Genomic DNA, 16,164 nt, shown 5'->3' with positions numbered 1-16,164 from the left:
AAAAAAAAAAAAAAAAAAGAAAGGGGTGGGATGGGGTGTAGCATTCAATCTGGGGGAAGAGACTGAAGAGAGTGAAAGAATGTCATGAGAGGGCACCATAAGTTATAAAATTTGGCTGTGTTGCCTTTCACTGAATATCTAATTCTCTCCAGTTTTAGAAAGGACATGGTGTCTTTTAGCCACTGATTGCTAGAGGGTGGTTTAGTTGATTTCCAGTGGAAAAGAAGACGGCGTCTTGCCAATAAGGAAGTAAATGCTAAGACGTCCAATTGATTGGAAGTGAACTGTTTGTAGTTAACTGGAAGCCCAAATATGGCAACATGGGGAGAAGGTTTAATATCCAATGAGAGTATCTTTGACATAGTAACAAAGTAGGTCTGCCAAAAACTATGAAGTGATGAACAGGAATAAAACATGTGAGTTAGATTACAGGTAGGCGCACGACATTTCTCACAAATGTCAGTAACGGAGGAAAATTGCGACAATCGATTTTTAGAGAGATGAACCCTGAAGAGAACTTTAAACTGGATAAGAGAAAGTCGAGCACAGATTGAGCTTGAATGAATTTTTTTAAGGGCATTATTCCACCAATCCTCTCCCAAATTTAGACCAAGTTCGAGTTCCCAATCAGCCTTAATCTTAGTAATGGGTGAAGAATTAAAAGACAGAATTTCATTATAAACTTTAGAGATATATGACCTTTGAAGAGGATCCCAACTCAGGAACAGCTCCCAGTACAGGTTTGGTGGCCTAGAGGGAAAACCGGGAAACAGAGCCCTGGCGCAGTGTCTGATTTGAAAGTACCGGAATAAATGGGAAGGGGGGAGATTAAATTCTGATGCAAGGTCTGTAAAGCTGCGAAAAATACCTTCTTTGTAAAAATCCTTGAAACATGACAGCCCTTTATTATCCCATGACAAAAAGGCGGGATCTGTGAGTGCTGGTTGAAACAAGTGGTTCCTCATTAAAGGAGCAAGTGTAGATGCTGAGTTAAGTTTGAAATGCCTCCTAAACTGGCACCAAATTTTTAAGACAGAGCGAACTACTGGGTTGTTCGTAAAGCCAGAGGGGTTGGATGTAGTGGGAGAAGTGAGAAGAGCAATTAGTGAGGATTGAGAGCATGATTGTGCTTCCAACTTGCACCATGGGAAGTTCAGGGATCCAAACCAAAATGAAATCTTGTGGATATGGGCCGCCCAATAATACAGCAGGAAGTTTGGAAGTGACAAACCACCGTTGAATTTGCATCTATGAAGAGTGGATTTGCGGATTCTGGGTGATTTACCACACCATAGGAAGCCAGAAATAACTTGATCCAACGTTTTAAAGAAATGTTTCGGCAGAAACAGTGGAAGACTATTGAACAAAAATAAGAATTTAGGTAAAACATTCATTTTAATTGCATTGATTCTACCTATAAGTGAAAGAGGTAAACTATTCCATCTTCGGAGGTCCAATTTAACTTTAGCAATTAAAGGCAAAAAGTTAGCAGCAAAAAGAGAGCTTAATGACCTGGTTATACTGACGCCCAGGTACTTAAAACCAGAGCAGCTCAACTTGAACGGAATGTCGGAGTGTAAAAGCTTTAATGCAGCCGCGTTGATAGGGTAGCATTCACTTTTAGCAATATTTACTCTGTAACCAGAAAAAGATCCAAACCTTTGAAAAGTAGATAAAATTGACGAGATGGAAAGACTAGGGTTTGAGACGTACAGCAATAAATCGTCAGCATAAAGAGATAGTTTGAATTCTGTGCCTAATCGGGAAATTCCGGTGAAAGTGTTAGAGGACCTTAAAAAGATTGAGAGAGGCTCTATAGCCAAAGCAAACAACAAAGGGGATAACGGGCATCCCTGTCTAGTGCCGCGGAAAAGTCTGAAAAAACTGGATTGAATACCATTGGAGGAGACACTAGCATGAGGGGAAACATAAAGGAGACGTATACAAGAAATGAATGCATCACCCAGTCCAAATCTCTTTAAAACTGCAAATAAGTAATCCCATTCAACTCTGTCGAACGCTTTCTCAGCGTCGACCGAGATCACAACTTCAGGTATTTCAGTGGAGGATTTAGAGTAAATAATGTTCAGGAGTGTACGGACATTAAAGAAGAGTTGCCTCCCCTTAACAAATCCAGTTTGCTCATGTGAGACTATAGTTGGTACTATACTTTCCAGACGATAGGCCAAAGCCTTAGCAAGGATCTTAGCGTCTACATTTATTAAAGAGAGAGGTCTGTATGAGCTACAAATATTGGGATCTTTATCCTTTTTTAAGAGGAGACAAATGGAGGCTTGTGTTAAAGTATGAGGGAGACTGCCCTTTTGTAGTGACTCTTTGTATACCGCGTGGAGAATTGGGGATAACTTGTCTTGGAACGTTTTAAAAAATTCAACAGGGAACCCATCCGGTCCGGGAGCTTTGCTACTTTGCATGCTTTTCATGGCAGCAACAATCTCCTCTATGGTTAAAGGCAAGTCAAGTTCCTTAGCAACATTTGGGTTTATCACAGGGAAGTTGAGGCTATCAAGGAACTGATTCATTTCAGTAGGATTAGCTGGAAATTCAGATTCAAATAACACAGAATAAAAAGACTGAAAAACCAAATTAATAGTAGTGGGATCCTGATGTAGAGTGCCTGACAAGTCCATAATCTGTGGGATCATGTGCGAAGCTGCCCGACGACGAAGCTGGTGAGCGAGAAGTCGGCTAGCCTTATCACCATGTTCAAAATAAGTAGAGCGTGACCGTAAGAGAAGTCGCTCTGCATCATTGGTGGTAAGAAGATCAAATTCAGTCTGTAAGTCAACCCGTTGTTTAAGTAAACCTGGAGAGGGGGAAATAGCAATTTGTTGATCCAGATTAGTAATATCAGTACTAAGTTCTAACAATTTCGCTTTGCGCACCTTATTCAAGTGGGCGGAATATGAGATAATTTGACCTCGTAAAAACGCTTTTAATGATTCCCAAAGTAAAGAATATGAAATTGGATTACTCTCATTTTGATTTAGTACAATGAAATCATCAATTTGAGCTGCGATAAATGTGTTGAACCTTTCATCTGAAAGAAGTAGAGGGTTGAATCTCCAAGGTGTGGCATACTGATGTTGAAGAGCAAACTTAATATCTAATGAAAGAGGGGCATGATCAGAAATAACAATAGGGTGATAATCAACAGATAGAACATTTGGAATTAATTTAGAGTCGACAAAAAAATAATCAATACGAGAGAAAGACTGATGCAAGTGGGAAAAGAAAGAAAATTTCTTGGATTGGGGATTATAAAATCTCCACGGATCAGCGCATCCATTCTTTGACATGAAATCTGAGAGTGATCTAGACATTAATGTAGGGACCAAACTGCGTGGGGCAGACCTATCTAATTTGGGATCGATGACACAATTCATATCCCCGCCTACAATAAGGAGATTATTATCTAAAGAAGGAAGAGATTCAAAAAGCTTATTCATAAAGTTTGGGTCATCAAAGTTGGGGGCGTATATATTCACTAATAGAATTGGGACATGGAATAATTTACCAATAACAATTAAGTATCTACCATTTTTATCCGAAATAATTTTAGAAGCTGAAAACTGAATTGATTTACTAACTAAAATAGCAACCCCCCTGGCTTTAGAGTTAAAATTTGAATGAAATACATCAGAAGCCCAGGGACATTTTAGTCTGACCTGATCTCTGATGCGCATATGGGTTTCCTGTAAAAACACTAGGTCAGCTTTAAGATGTTTCAAATGGGCAAAAATCCTTGATCTCTTAAGTGGGCTCCCCATACCTTTGATGTTCCAGCTCAAAAATCTCACAGAAGACCCCGTTTGTGGGATGTTCACATTGTTATCTTTAGTAGACATGTTTCAAGACGATTGTAAATGTAGAGACAGGAAAATTGAGTATGGTGTACCGACCCCCACCACCACAAAACAAAACAAAACAAAAAAACAAAAAAAAAACAACGAAAAGAAGGAACCCTAACAAATAGAACAACAACTTCCCCCCCCACACCACCCCCGCAGCACTTACAACGACCCCATCCCCAAACGATGGGGAACCCAGTGCAGACCCCAAAAGGAGTCAGATCCCTAAAATGGATGCTCACGGTTTTTAGCAACGTAAAAGCAGAAAAGCTGCAGACCAAGCTCCCGCAAGCTCAACAACATTCGTCATTATGGCACATCCAGTTGAGACCAAAATATAACAAATTACAAAATGTTAATTACAAAAAGAGAACATAGGCTCTGTAAGGCAAAGAGAATAATAATAATAATAATAATAGCCAGTAAATGTGACACGTAGCTGCTTAATCAAAGCCGTGTACCTTTGCAAAGCTCTCTTATACTTTGAGGGACTTGATGAAGACGCTGGCCTCATCTGGTGAATTAAACTCCCTCTCCATACCATTGTGTGTGACCCGGAGTCGTGCTGGATAGAGCAGACCGAAACGGATCCCGGGGATCTCGCGGAGCTGACGGCGTACATCATTAAAAGCAGCACGGGCTCGGGCGGTCCTCGACGTGTGGTCAGGGAAAACAGAGATGCGCGTGCCTCCAACCTTGATCCGCTGCTGGGTCCTAGCTCGACGTAAAATGTCCACACAGTCCGAATGATAATGCATACGAACAACTATAGGACGAGGTCGCTCACCAGGTTTCGGCCTCGGTTGGAGAGTACGATGGGCACGGTCGACCAAGGGCTCTTTCTCCAGCTGAAAAGCCTCCTTAAGCAAAGTGGAAATGGCTGTAGATGTGGTGGAAAAATCCTCTGAGATGCCTATCAGTCGCAAATTGTTGCGACGAGATCTGGCCTCCAGGTCATCACATTTATTGTCCAATTTTTTCAAATCCGTGGACATCTGCTGGACCTTAGCCTGTAGAGTAGTGATATCGTCAGCGCACGTAGAACATGATGTCTCCAACTCGCCCACGGTGTCCTTCAGGGCGCGCACATCCAGCTGAAGAGTTGTAATATTGCTAGTCAATTCCGACTTCACTGCTAGGAGTTCAGCCTTTATACTCGACAAATTTTCAGTGAGAGCTGCTTGGAGTTCAGTCTTGAAGATAAGTGCCATTTCAACCCGAAGAGCCGATAGCAGCTCAGACTTAAAGGCCGAGGAAGGAGAAATGTCAGCGAGTTCATCCGAGCGAGTAGGAGAGTCACCACGCGGCGAGGATGTAGCATGAGAAGCAGGCCTCTGATGCTGTGTGGACGGTTTGACTTTTGGAGGCATTTTAATTAAGAGAAAAAAGCCAAGACTTGAGACGAGTGAACAAAAAAAACACACCGAGAGGGAGTTAAAAGCTAGCAAAAATGTGCCTAAAATAACAATTATATCTAATAGTTGCGGGAGCTCAGCTACACGCGTCCTACCCCGCCATTCGCTCCACCGGAAGTCCAATTTTTTAGTTTTTGATGGAATAATTCAGGCAATTTCACAAAAGAAGTACTCTTAAAAAAAATAATAAAGGAAAATTTGAAAACTTTACATGTTTTCAAAATCAGAAATTGGCTTTATTGGGCAAAACTGTGTGGCTAAACAAAAATTTCAACTTGAATTCAGAGAGCTCAGAGCACGCAGACATTAAATCTATATAAATAAACTTTAGTAAAGAATTTCTTCCGCTTTATTAGAGAAATGTCGTCTCTTCATTTTTAAATTTACAAACAAAAATAAAAGTTTTTTAAGAACAAAGCAGATATTCATCAAAAATTATTATAAGCAGTCTTTTTTTTCAAACCATAATGTAACATTTTTATCTTTTTAATTAACCTTGGGAAAAAATTAATCGGAGTACATGCTGTCGGTTGCTGTGATTATGGACATAAAATGGTGGAACTCCTTATATTTTTCTCATCTGTATATAAAACAACATCCCCCTGTGGATTCTCTGATTCACTTTGATGACAACAGACTTCAAACAGATGAGATCTTGCCTCGACTCCACGCATAAGAACAAACGCCCCTGATTCAAGAGTGCCGTTTCCCCTTCCGGTGCACAGGAACAGAAGATCTGCCAGCGCTACGACCAGCTGATGGAGGCATGGGAGAAGAAGGTGGAGCGCATGGAGAACAACCCCAGACGTAAAGCCAAGGAGAGCAGAACACGGGAGTACTACGAACGGCAGTTCCCCGAGATCCGCAAGCAGCGAGAGCAGCAGGAGCGCTTCCAAAGGTGAGCATCATTCATTATCCTTCGTCACCTTGCACTGGTTTGATGAAGTAATGAAAATCAGTAATAGTGACAAAGTTCAACCTGTAAGGAGTATTTTTGTTGTGAATGAATCTCTGGTGCCTCAAGGTTAGGTTTTTATGTTTATATTACTAAATTCTTTTATTTTTGCTGTCAAATTTTTGTTCCAAACACAACTAGAAGATTGCATAAAATTTAGGGTTAACGATTAATTAAATCTCCGTGGTATTTTCCAATGTTAATGACATTAAAGTAGAATCAGTATTAAATAATAATTAAAAAAAAGCTTTTTATGATATTTTAATATTCCTTATATTGGGTGCAGAGTTCAATTTTCCTTCAAAGGCCTCTAGATACGTCAACAAACAAGATGTACTTTAATTTAATAAAAATAGAATGAATGCTAGAATTTACATTTGAAGCATGAATGGTGGGTAATCCTTCAATTCCTTCATTTTCTGTTTATGCAAAACTAAAAACTTTATTTTAAAAATGCAGCATATTTTCCTCTTATGTGTTCTTATTCTTAGAATATAAAAATTGGCAAGTCTAATCTCAAATAAAATCTAAAATCAGTCATAAAAAGCGTGATTAGTGAATACATTTTTTTAATTTTTACATATTTTAAGGAATGGGCTTGCCATGAAGTTGTATCTATAAGTAGGGAAAACAAGGTGGTATCTGATGTAAATTCATCGCCATAGCAATATTTGTGTGTGCAATATTGATATAGCAAAAGACTGTTTCTATTGAAATAACTGTTGATAATATGTACCAAGTATTATGAACTTGGAACATAATAAAATGTTGGACTAATATTTAGCCTGTTGAACACAGCCTAACAGCAGCAGATGCTAACCATAGATACTAAGGAGGTTACCCATAATGGTAAAGGCTAAATGTTACAGAGTGATGGAAGGTCACATGAAAAAGAGAGAATGAAATAAAATAAGAATATATTACATCTAATATCAAAATTATTAATTATTCTGATGGGTAATTGGATTTAAAAAATGCACATTCTAAAGATATTTCTTTTAACCACTAAAGCCTTTTTCATGCAACATTATAAACATGTTAGAAGATAATCGAATGCCTTTTAAAAATAATAAAATAAACATTGTATTTCCTAAAATGCAGTACCATAGCATTCCTCTAATACAATCAGAACAGAGTGAAGCTAAAGCTATACCACTTGAGTTGATAGGTATTTTGAGACTCAGACTTTTTCAATTGTATTAAAGCTGGATCTTCACAGCAGACAAATTCAATGTTATTATTGTTGGTACTTCATTTTGTCCCGTTTTTCTCCCACAGAGTTGGACAAAGAGGAACAGGTCTTTCTGCAACAATAGCAAGGAGCGAGCATGAGATCTCTGAAATCATCGATGGTCTCTCAGAACAGGAGGTGGGAACCAGCTGCAGAACATTTGAAGTACTCTTCCTCTGTAGGGGTTTAATTGTTTCCAGTCGTAATCACGCTGGTTCTTATTGTGAGATTTCCACTGCATTCCTTATAGAGGGAAAGTATTTAAGCACGTCAGCTGCACCTGATTTTCTGCAAATTCTCCACAATCGAAGCTTTAGCTTCTTTCACAACACAGTTGCATCATAAACCCGCAAAGACGAGCCGACTCTGACCTTTCATAACTCACAAGTGGAGATGGCGTAAAGCTGCTCAGCTGTGAGTTTACAAATAATAAAGCCATAACGACGACAGGAGTTGTGGGCGGTATTCCTAAATTATGTGTCATGAGTTTCCCCATACTGTTTTCAAAACAATAATGGTGGACTCGCTCCATGTAGCCAAGGACATGCTCTACATTTGAATTGTATATATTGTACATCTTGTCTTTTTGATATGCTTGTTGAAAGTGATTTTCTTCATACATCATCGCTACATCACCGATGATGAAGTATGAGTAAAAGTGTGGCGATCTCCCTTTAATTGAACTCTTGATTGTGGCTCCTCCATGTTGTACTAAAGGCCTGAAAGCCACTGCTGGTTGATTAGTAAAACGATGAATTCCTCAGCGGTTGGAACAGCTTTCTTTCAAAACAATAATGGTGGACTAGCGGCAAAAAGTCCCATCTTTAAATATTTTGAGAAAGGAACCGTTCTGTTGGGTGCTCAGCATTAAATTCTTAGTGTAAAGCGACAATAGGAAGGGTTTTATCTTCGCGTGCAACAGTAAATTGTCTCAATTTCCTTACATTTGGTAGATGGACAATTGGCTGATACGTGGATTTGAAACCGATCTTATCTATCTCCACAAAGCTCTGAAAATCAGCCGCTGTTCCCAAAAGGGATGGCTAACTGATGGATACGCCCAGCAGATTATAACTGCACGCGGCCGGTTAACAATAGTCCTAAATACAGCGACATAGTTGCTATATTTAGAAAAATCGCCATCAGCCAAAATCGGAATCGTCAGGTCAAGATTTTTAAAGATTTATGATTGGCCAGAAAACTGAAACCAGTGCACCCGTAGCTTCATCATGGCTGACCATGACCAGTCATTGAGACCTATAACTGTGCAACTTCCATTTATATCTTTATATTTAAAAGCGTGCTTATCTGTACCTGATTTTTGTTTGGCTTCAGGCTGGCTTACAGCGATGTTGCTCAGCTTTTTCTGAATCACGTTCCTCAAGTGACAAAGTTTGGGCTTAGAGAAAAAACTGTCCAGCTCATCAATAAATTGGCCCGATGTTGCATTTTTCTCTTGAAGCACGTCACAATTAAACTACAACTTTCTGGATAAGTTCTTATGCAACAAGCCAAGTCTGACCTCTGACCCCTTTGTGCCTTACAGAACAATGAGAAACAAATGAGGCAGCTGTCAGTCATCCCTCCCATGATGTACGACTCGGAGCAGAGGCGGGTGAAGTTCATCAACATGAACGGCCTGATGGACGACCCGATGAAGGTGTACAAAGCTCGGCAGTTCATGAATGTTTGGACGGAACACGAGAGGGAAATCTTTAAGGAGAAGTGAGTCCATGTTTAATTATTACCCCGGTTTTATTAAGTCCCAACGATGGGAGTTTGGTTTAGATGAGTGATGAATGCATTTGCCCTGCAGGTTCATACAACATCCCAAGAATTTTGGTTTGATTGCCTCGTATCTTGAAAGGAAGGTAAATGTAAAGTTTTTTATCTGAATAAATACCAGCTGGAAGTAATTCATCTAGTAACAATAATAAACCATTTAAAACAACATATAAATATATTCTTTTTCTTCGTTTTAGTGTGTCGCTGACTGTGTGCTGTTTTACTACTTGACCAAAAAGAACCAAAACTACAAGGCATTGGTCAGGAGAAACTATGGCAGGAGGAGAGGACGGAACCAGGTAAGTCCAACATTTAAGAAGATTTAAGAAGACCTGCCAATACTGATTTTTTATTTTTTTTTCCCACCAACTGTGTCATGGCAGAGCAAAAGGAGTCAGTGGCTAATCTTCACAACTTAATTAAGGTGGAAAAGATCAGTTTCACATGTGTTGGCTGATTGCCCAAAATTAAAGGGGCACTATTGTATATTTTCCAGGCACACAGTGCCATTTTAAAGCACAATCAAGTAACTACATTACCTTCATTTGTTACAAAAATACTACATATATCAAATGTGGCTTAAATCATTTAATTTAATGCCTTGAAATATGGTCTCTTATCTCTTTAAAAGCTCCAGCTCTTTCTGAAACTCCATCTAGAGAATGTCATCACAACATCACTCCTCTATTAACCCTTCAACAACGTTTTTACAAGTGTTATGCAGAGAAGTAGCTCATGTAATGAGCTCAGAAGTTGCGCAGCTTCACCAGGTGTTTGCTAATTGTTGCTGGCTAGTCTGAAGGAGCTGATTGGGGAAGTGAGGTGGAAGCTCAAAAACTGCAGCTCCGAGGAGGAATTGCGCCTAAAATCGACGCTAGGTCCAAGCTAAATGGTTGCCAAGGCAGATTAAAAGATTTTTCAAACATGCATGAAAGAATCATGGCAACATTTCAGGTTTTCTTTTGATGAGGGAATAACATTATAGCATGATGTAAAGCTCACATAAGTTGATTTTACACAATACTGTCCCTGTAAGGAAATCTGGACCAATAGGTACACCCCTAGAGTAAACCAACACTATCAAAGTACAGACATTAAAAAAAAAAAATCCAGGCTGTTGTTTTGGGATGTGGTCATGGATTTCCTGAAGAGTTTAGGGAATTCCTCTATCTAAACCTGAACAATATTCCCTGTAGTAATATTGCAATGATGATATATTGTGAGGTCTTAATCTTTGCATACTTTATTCTGGCTCTAAGCTCGGTGATTGGTTCCTGATCTCAACTGTTTGTGTCTAAGTCCAACAACCCGAAAGGTGGAAGTTATGTAAATGCTGAAAATATGTTGAAAGTTTGAACTTGGCCTTGGGTTGCATTATGGGAATCTTGGAGGTGTATTGAGTCAAAGGTAGAAGAGAAATGGATTATAATAAATCCTATTTTGTTAGTTTGGTTACTAGTGTTCTCGAATGTTTGGTGATCAGACTGATTTATCTAGAGGATGTTCTGTTAGTATTTAGCCCACTGGAGTGTCTTCATAGCATTCTGCAGACATTAGATTTCAATCATTGAAGAACGTCATTCATTCATTCATTCAGTCTTGTTCATTCTTTATCCTGTTAAGGGTAGAGTAACCTCCAGCTTGTACTGGTTCAGAAAAAATATTGCAATCCAGGCTAAGGACAGGTCTCATCCTATCTGGGTTGTTTCCCTTTGCTTCCTGTGCCACAAGCCCTTGTAGAGAACATTGTGTCCAGTACATCTGCTGTGCAACAGAACTGTGTGGTTGTAGAGCACGTTTTTACGTAAGAGGAGGTGGTGAACTAAAGTTTTCAGAATCCCTATTGAGCACAAGAATATTTTTCATATTCAAGTGACTGGATGAGTTTCCTCAGTGTTTAACGTTTGCTGTTAGAACACCAGTGTTTAAGAGAACCCCGGTGAAGATGGAGGGAAAAGTCTGTTTACTTTACATGTATAGATGGGATATTTGTTTATTGTCAGGTCTGGTTGTAATTTAAGTAATTGTTTATTAGTGTGTGGCTGATTTCCAAGGTCTAGCAACTAACATTTGAGTGAGCAGAGTGAGTCGTTAGAGTGGGATAGGAGCAGCAGCAAAGAGCAGTGGAATGTAGGGCAAGTGAGTGAAACTGAGTGGAAAAAAAAAATCTCAGTGAGACCGAGTCAGCGTTGGCAGCCTATCTGCTGATTGTGTGCTCTTTCTTTTCTTTTTTTTCCTCATTTTCCATTTACTTTTACTTCTTTGGAGCATGTGAGAGCTCCACCCCCTCCTTGAAAATCCCGACTTGGTATCGTCCGACCAGCTGACAGGCCCAAAAAAACCCCTCCCTGTGCTGCTGTGAGTGCCAATCAAAAAAGAGTGCTCAGCAGGGATTACCTTGAGTGACCCCGCGTAGATTAGTGCGTGCATGTGAGATGGACGATTCTTTGGGCGGCTTAAGCGGCCTGATGACACGCTTTCCTGGAATATGTGCGGCCGCACTGCGGCCCAGCAGCCCTTCTAAGGAGCTCTGCAATGGTGCCGTCCTGCCCCTCCACTGCTTCCAGTCCCATGGAGGCACTGGAGGCTAAATTCCCACTTGGAACACGAGTTAGCTCTGGCGCTCGGCGGAGGAAAGGGCTTTTTGTTGCCAGCAAATGAGTCTGCAGGTATGTCTCTAACTTTTAAACCCAAAGCCTTTTACTTTTTGCTCAAGTTGTTCTGGCTGCCATCTGTGTCTCGCCGCGTTCTGGCTGGCCGGCTAGTTTCCTAACCTAGATATTTATTTTAGGCCTGCAGGCAGTGGAACACAGCTATTTTAGGCTAGGTTTTCTGGGACATTTGAAGGCAGGGTCTTTATTTACCACTCAAATCAAACCTCTGCGGCCATGTACATGTATTTATGTTGTGGTCCAGGTGTTATTCTCCATTTTCAGAAAAAGTCCCATGGCTCTTAACTTTCCTTTTATATTTTTGTGTAAGGTTTCATAAGCTAATATGGGTCAAAAAGGAGATTCTTTTTTTATGAGTAAATTTTAGCAAAATTAGCCACTTGTTTGGTGCCTAAAATTTATACTGCTTTAGAGGACAGGACAGATTATTTTTTAAGATTTTGTACTTGTCATAAAATTTCAGTTTTATTTCCTTGTTAGGTGTGAGGGCTCACCAAGACCTCTGCAGGTCTGCTGTGGATCCTGCAGCTCTTCTAAGCTGTGATGATTTGAATCCGTGAATCTGGCTAATTTGTCCACATCTGAGTGTCGCTCCATTGGATTAGGATCTACCGAATTTAGAGACTCAAACAACACCTCAGGCTTATGTTCCTCAAAGCAGACCAGTTTGCGTGACATTGCACTTTATCCTGCTTAGAGATGCCACTGTGTTTAGGGAGGACTGAAGGGGGTTACAGGAACATGAAAGCATCTCCAAAAACACTGGGAGCAATTTCTTAAATGGAGATGTCTGTGACACATGGAAGAAATTATGGAACAGGCGTTTTACTTTTTAAAGGTTTTCTTTTATGTGGTGTTTTGTTCAACTCTAAAGCATTTTCAAAATTGAGATTTCTTTCTATGTTAAAAACAAGATTCTTAGTTTGAGTTCATTAAAAATTGAGGGGAAACACTTTCTTTTTTTTAAATATCTTTTTATTTTTGGCTCTGGTGGTCTTTATTTACAGTAATCTGACAGGATGAGAACGGGTAAAAGTCATGTGGCAAAGCATCCAAGGATGGAATTCAAACTCAGGATGGCGAGGTCTGTGGCTTCTGTATGCTGGCCGCTTTATCCGCTGCTCCACGCGGCGCCTGGGGAAGCACTTTTTAACATCCCGTAAAACCAAGATGCTCTACTGAACTGCAGCAGTTTGTTTCATTTGTGACACAGAATAATAGCAGGAAATGTTGACCTCGAGCTATTGACATGTTGCATATTTTCCATTCACACCATAATAATCGAAGGGTTATAATAAATATGGTTAAAATAGAATTTAAATAGAAAACCTGGAAATTGAGAAGTAATAAAACTGTTTTAATTAGGCCCTATTTGAAGTGCTTATATGGAAACGGAAAACTGCAGTTAGCGATTAATCGATTACTAAAGTAGTTGACAAGTATTTCACGATTAATCACGATGAAACCGATTAATCGTTTCAGCCCTAACTGAAAAAAAAGGGAAAGGGCCAGCATGGGGTTCCTGGCTGGTTTGCTGTGCCATATGCCGTAAATTGAATTTAACCACATCATCTAAACAGCTTTTTGTTAATGTCAGCATACACTTTCTAAGAACTCTGAGTTACTGCAGTTCAGGGCTTGGCGTTCTTTTCCTGTGTGCATTATCGAGTCTTCACTGCCCATACCCTGTTGTTAGTTCAGCGGTTTAGCTTTTATTAGGTCCTGACCACTGCACACCACGAAGATCACACAAGAGCTCTTGCTGAGGTCATACTTGCTGCAATATTTCTATTTGTCGGTTTTCTACATCAGCTTTAAAAAATGTTTTTTGTTACCTAAGATGTCCTGCTTGATGCTGGGGGTTGCCCCAAAGGCTGAGTTCTGGTTATGATCCCTTAGCAGGGTTTTAAGATGCAGTTGGTGCTTTGAATGCATGCAAAGCTGTTGTGCAACATACTCGACATGTTTCTATTTACTGATCAGCATGTTTTTCAGATCAGCTCAACTCTAGAAGAGCCTTAAGTCGTTTGCAGCAGGTATCATAGTACTGCATCACACTGCTTCCACAATCACCCTGTACAGTTAATTTCATTATTGGTTATTTATTATTGTAAATAGATCAGGAGCATAAAATTAATGGGTTGAATTCCATCCCTTGTTCCATGTTGGGAACATTCCGGTAATTGCAAGGCATAGCTAACCTCTGCGTGGAACCAAAGAATGATCTGAAAAGAGCTATGGTGTTCGTAAAAGTATAAATGATAATTGTAGGCTAAGAAATTGTAAGTATTTGCATGTTGTTTTGCTGAGTCGTTACCAGCTTATTATTTTCAGAATATAAACAAGACCAAAACACACATTGTGTTTTTGTTTAAGCTCTTACATCGTTGTTGATTCATGGGCCTGATGGCTTTTTGTGTTATTGGCAGGTCAAATTGACCCCACTGTTGCAGTGTACAAACCTCCATCGTTTCCCCAGTTTCATTCTCTCTGCACTAAATATTAATTTTTATTCTTTTCTAAATATTGAAGAAAAATGATAATACAAACTGTTGGATTTTAAACTCTGTCACCCTAAATGTTTAATTTTATCATCTTAATCTACACTGAAAGCATATATTAATGAGGGATAGTAACAATAAACTCAAGGCATTCATTGCTGGAATAAAATAATCCCCAATATCTTCATTTTTCTTATTTGGGCTGAAGCATTTTGGTAAACTCTTAGCCTAAATGTTTTGCAGTTGGCTGGTATTTGTGTAAGTTCTTTTCTGAAAGACAAACCCAAAATGGTATTAGAAAAACACCAGAAGATTAGAGGCTTCTCTGCTTCAAAACGCTTCATTCCGAGTCCATGAAACCAGGGCATGCCTCGCTCATTGATGTTCTAAAATTCAAATTAGACATTAGAGCAGATGGATGTGTTATTTTTCCACAATAAGATGGATGAATCTTTCTTAATAGCAGCTTATATTCACACAGCATCAAATGTCTTTGCCTGCCATCCATTACTTTCCCCCATAACTGTGTTGACCAATGCGCTGAACCCAGCAGAGACCACCGCACACACGTCATTTAGGCTCTTAAAAGACTTTGAATGTCACTTTTACGCTATGGGATTGCTTAAAGGCAAAAAATGTTATTTGTGACCATGTTTTCATTTGTCTGATGGTTTTTGCTCGTTTATAACTCTCCTGTGTAAAGCTCTCAGCTACCATGGTAACAGGCAGTGACAGTGGAATTTGAAAATGGTCTTTGGGGACCACTGCTTTTCTAAAGTAGTGGTCCGGTCAAGACTTGGCAATTTTACTGCGCCCGGAAGGGGAATAGGGGGGTGACGTCAAATATTGCTTCTGCATGTTGATGTTCCCGCTAAAACCTTTTTTTTTTTTCTTTTCTAAAATCGACATTCAACATTGTCTTGGCCCGATTATTGCAGCCTGGGGGTTTTTCCTGACAGGGAGCGAGAACGCAGCCTGTTGAATGTGACAGGTAGCCAATCAGAAAGCGCGGTGACGTAAGAACGGAGGGGAATCTCAAACAGTTGACATGGCAACTGAGAGTCCGGTGGACATCAGAGGTGACATGTGGAAATGTTTATTACTATATGTAAAGGTCACTTTTATATATGTTTATTATATGTGATTATGTTTATTCAGTTAAAAATGTTAACTATGAAAAAACCTAACTCACCTCCAAATCATAGTGCAGCAAATAGAGCGGCTGCTCCCGCCGTCTTTTATCAAACGCCTTTTCTATTTGTTACGTCTTTTATCGTTTAAAATGAATCCACAAACTATCACTGATGCTTCTACATCGCCATCCGTGTTTGATTATTCTAAATTCACGTATGGTATGTTGGGGTTTTACTGGATTTTCTTCTGGAATCGGAATGTTCGTGAGTGGACTCGGTTCGTGTGTGGTGTGTTGCTCCTGCCGTGTGGCTGGACACACGAACCGACCGAACCTGTTGAACTTTTATCGGCTCTGTGTGGTGATAGAGGTTTGGAAAATTGACCGACAATCCTTAAATCGTGCCTTGTGAACCAGACCTAAAACTCACAAGCTCTACTCCTCTCATCTCGTCTCTCCACTGCCCTAACGCTCTCTGACTCTGGTCGCTATGGTAACGTTTACATATCCCTTCAAAATAAGATACAGATGCACCACAAAAACGAACCTTTTACTTTTGTGAAAATTTTAACTCACGATAATGACTAGTGAGAGCCCTGAG

At 39.8% G+C, this 16,164-nt stretch overlaps 1 protein-coding gene and 1 long non-coding RNA gene across 10 annotated transcripts in view; both read left to right on the top strand.

The window, feature by feature from the left end:
- The window catches only part of ncor1 (nuclear receptor corepressor 1), an 80,133-nt gene that overhangs the window by 22,577 nt on the left and 41,392 nt on the right, over nucleotides 1-16,164 (top strand). For all 9 annotated transcript variants that reach the window (XR_003597228.1, XM_028030855.1, XM_028030860.1 and 6 more), the window contains 5 exons: nucleotides 6,013-6,185; nucleotides 7,521-7,611; nucleotides 9,020-9,198; nucleotides 9,290-9,344; nucleotides 9,456-9,557. Coding sequence is in view for 8 of the 9 variants with exons in the window: in XM_028030855.1 (XP_027886656.1) it covers nucleotides 6,013-6,185; nucleotides 7,521-7,611; nucleotides 9,020-9,198; nucleotides 9,290-9,344; nucleotides 9,456-9,557 (600 nt within the window). In the remaining variant the exon portion in view is untranslated. The remainder of the gene's footprint in view (nucleotides 1-6,012; nucleotides 6,186-7,520; nucleotides 7,612-9,019; nucleotides 9,199-9,289; nucleotides 9,345-9,455; nucleotides 9,558-16,164) is intronic.
- Nucleotides 10,895-15,072, top strand: LOC114152819 (uncharacterized). Its single transcript, XR_003597230.1, has 2 exons — nucleotides 10,895-11,927; nucleotides 12,411-15,072. It is a non-coding gene; the product is annotated as an uncharacterized LOC114152819 (long non-coding RNA).

Source organism: Xiphophorus couchianus, chromosome 11 (assembly GCF_001444195.1).
Source record: "Xiphophorus couchianus chromosome 11, X_couchianus-1.0, whole genome shotgun sequence".
Taxonomy (NCBI): domain Eukaryota; kingdom Metazoa; phylum Chordata; class Actinopteri; order Cyprinodontiformes; family Poeciliidae; genus Xiphophorus; species Xiphophorus couchianus.
The sequence above is the reverse complement of the archived record's forward strand: the minus strand, read 5'-3'. Positions and strand labels throughout refer to the sequence as shown.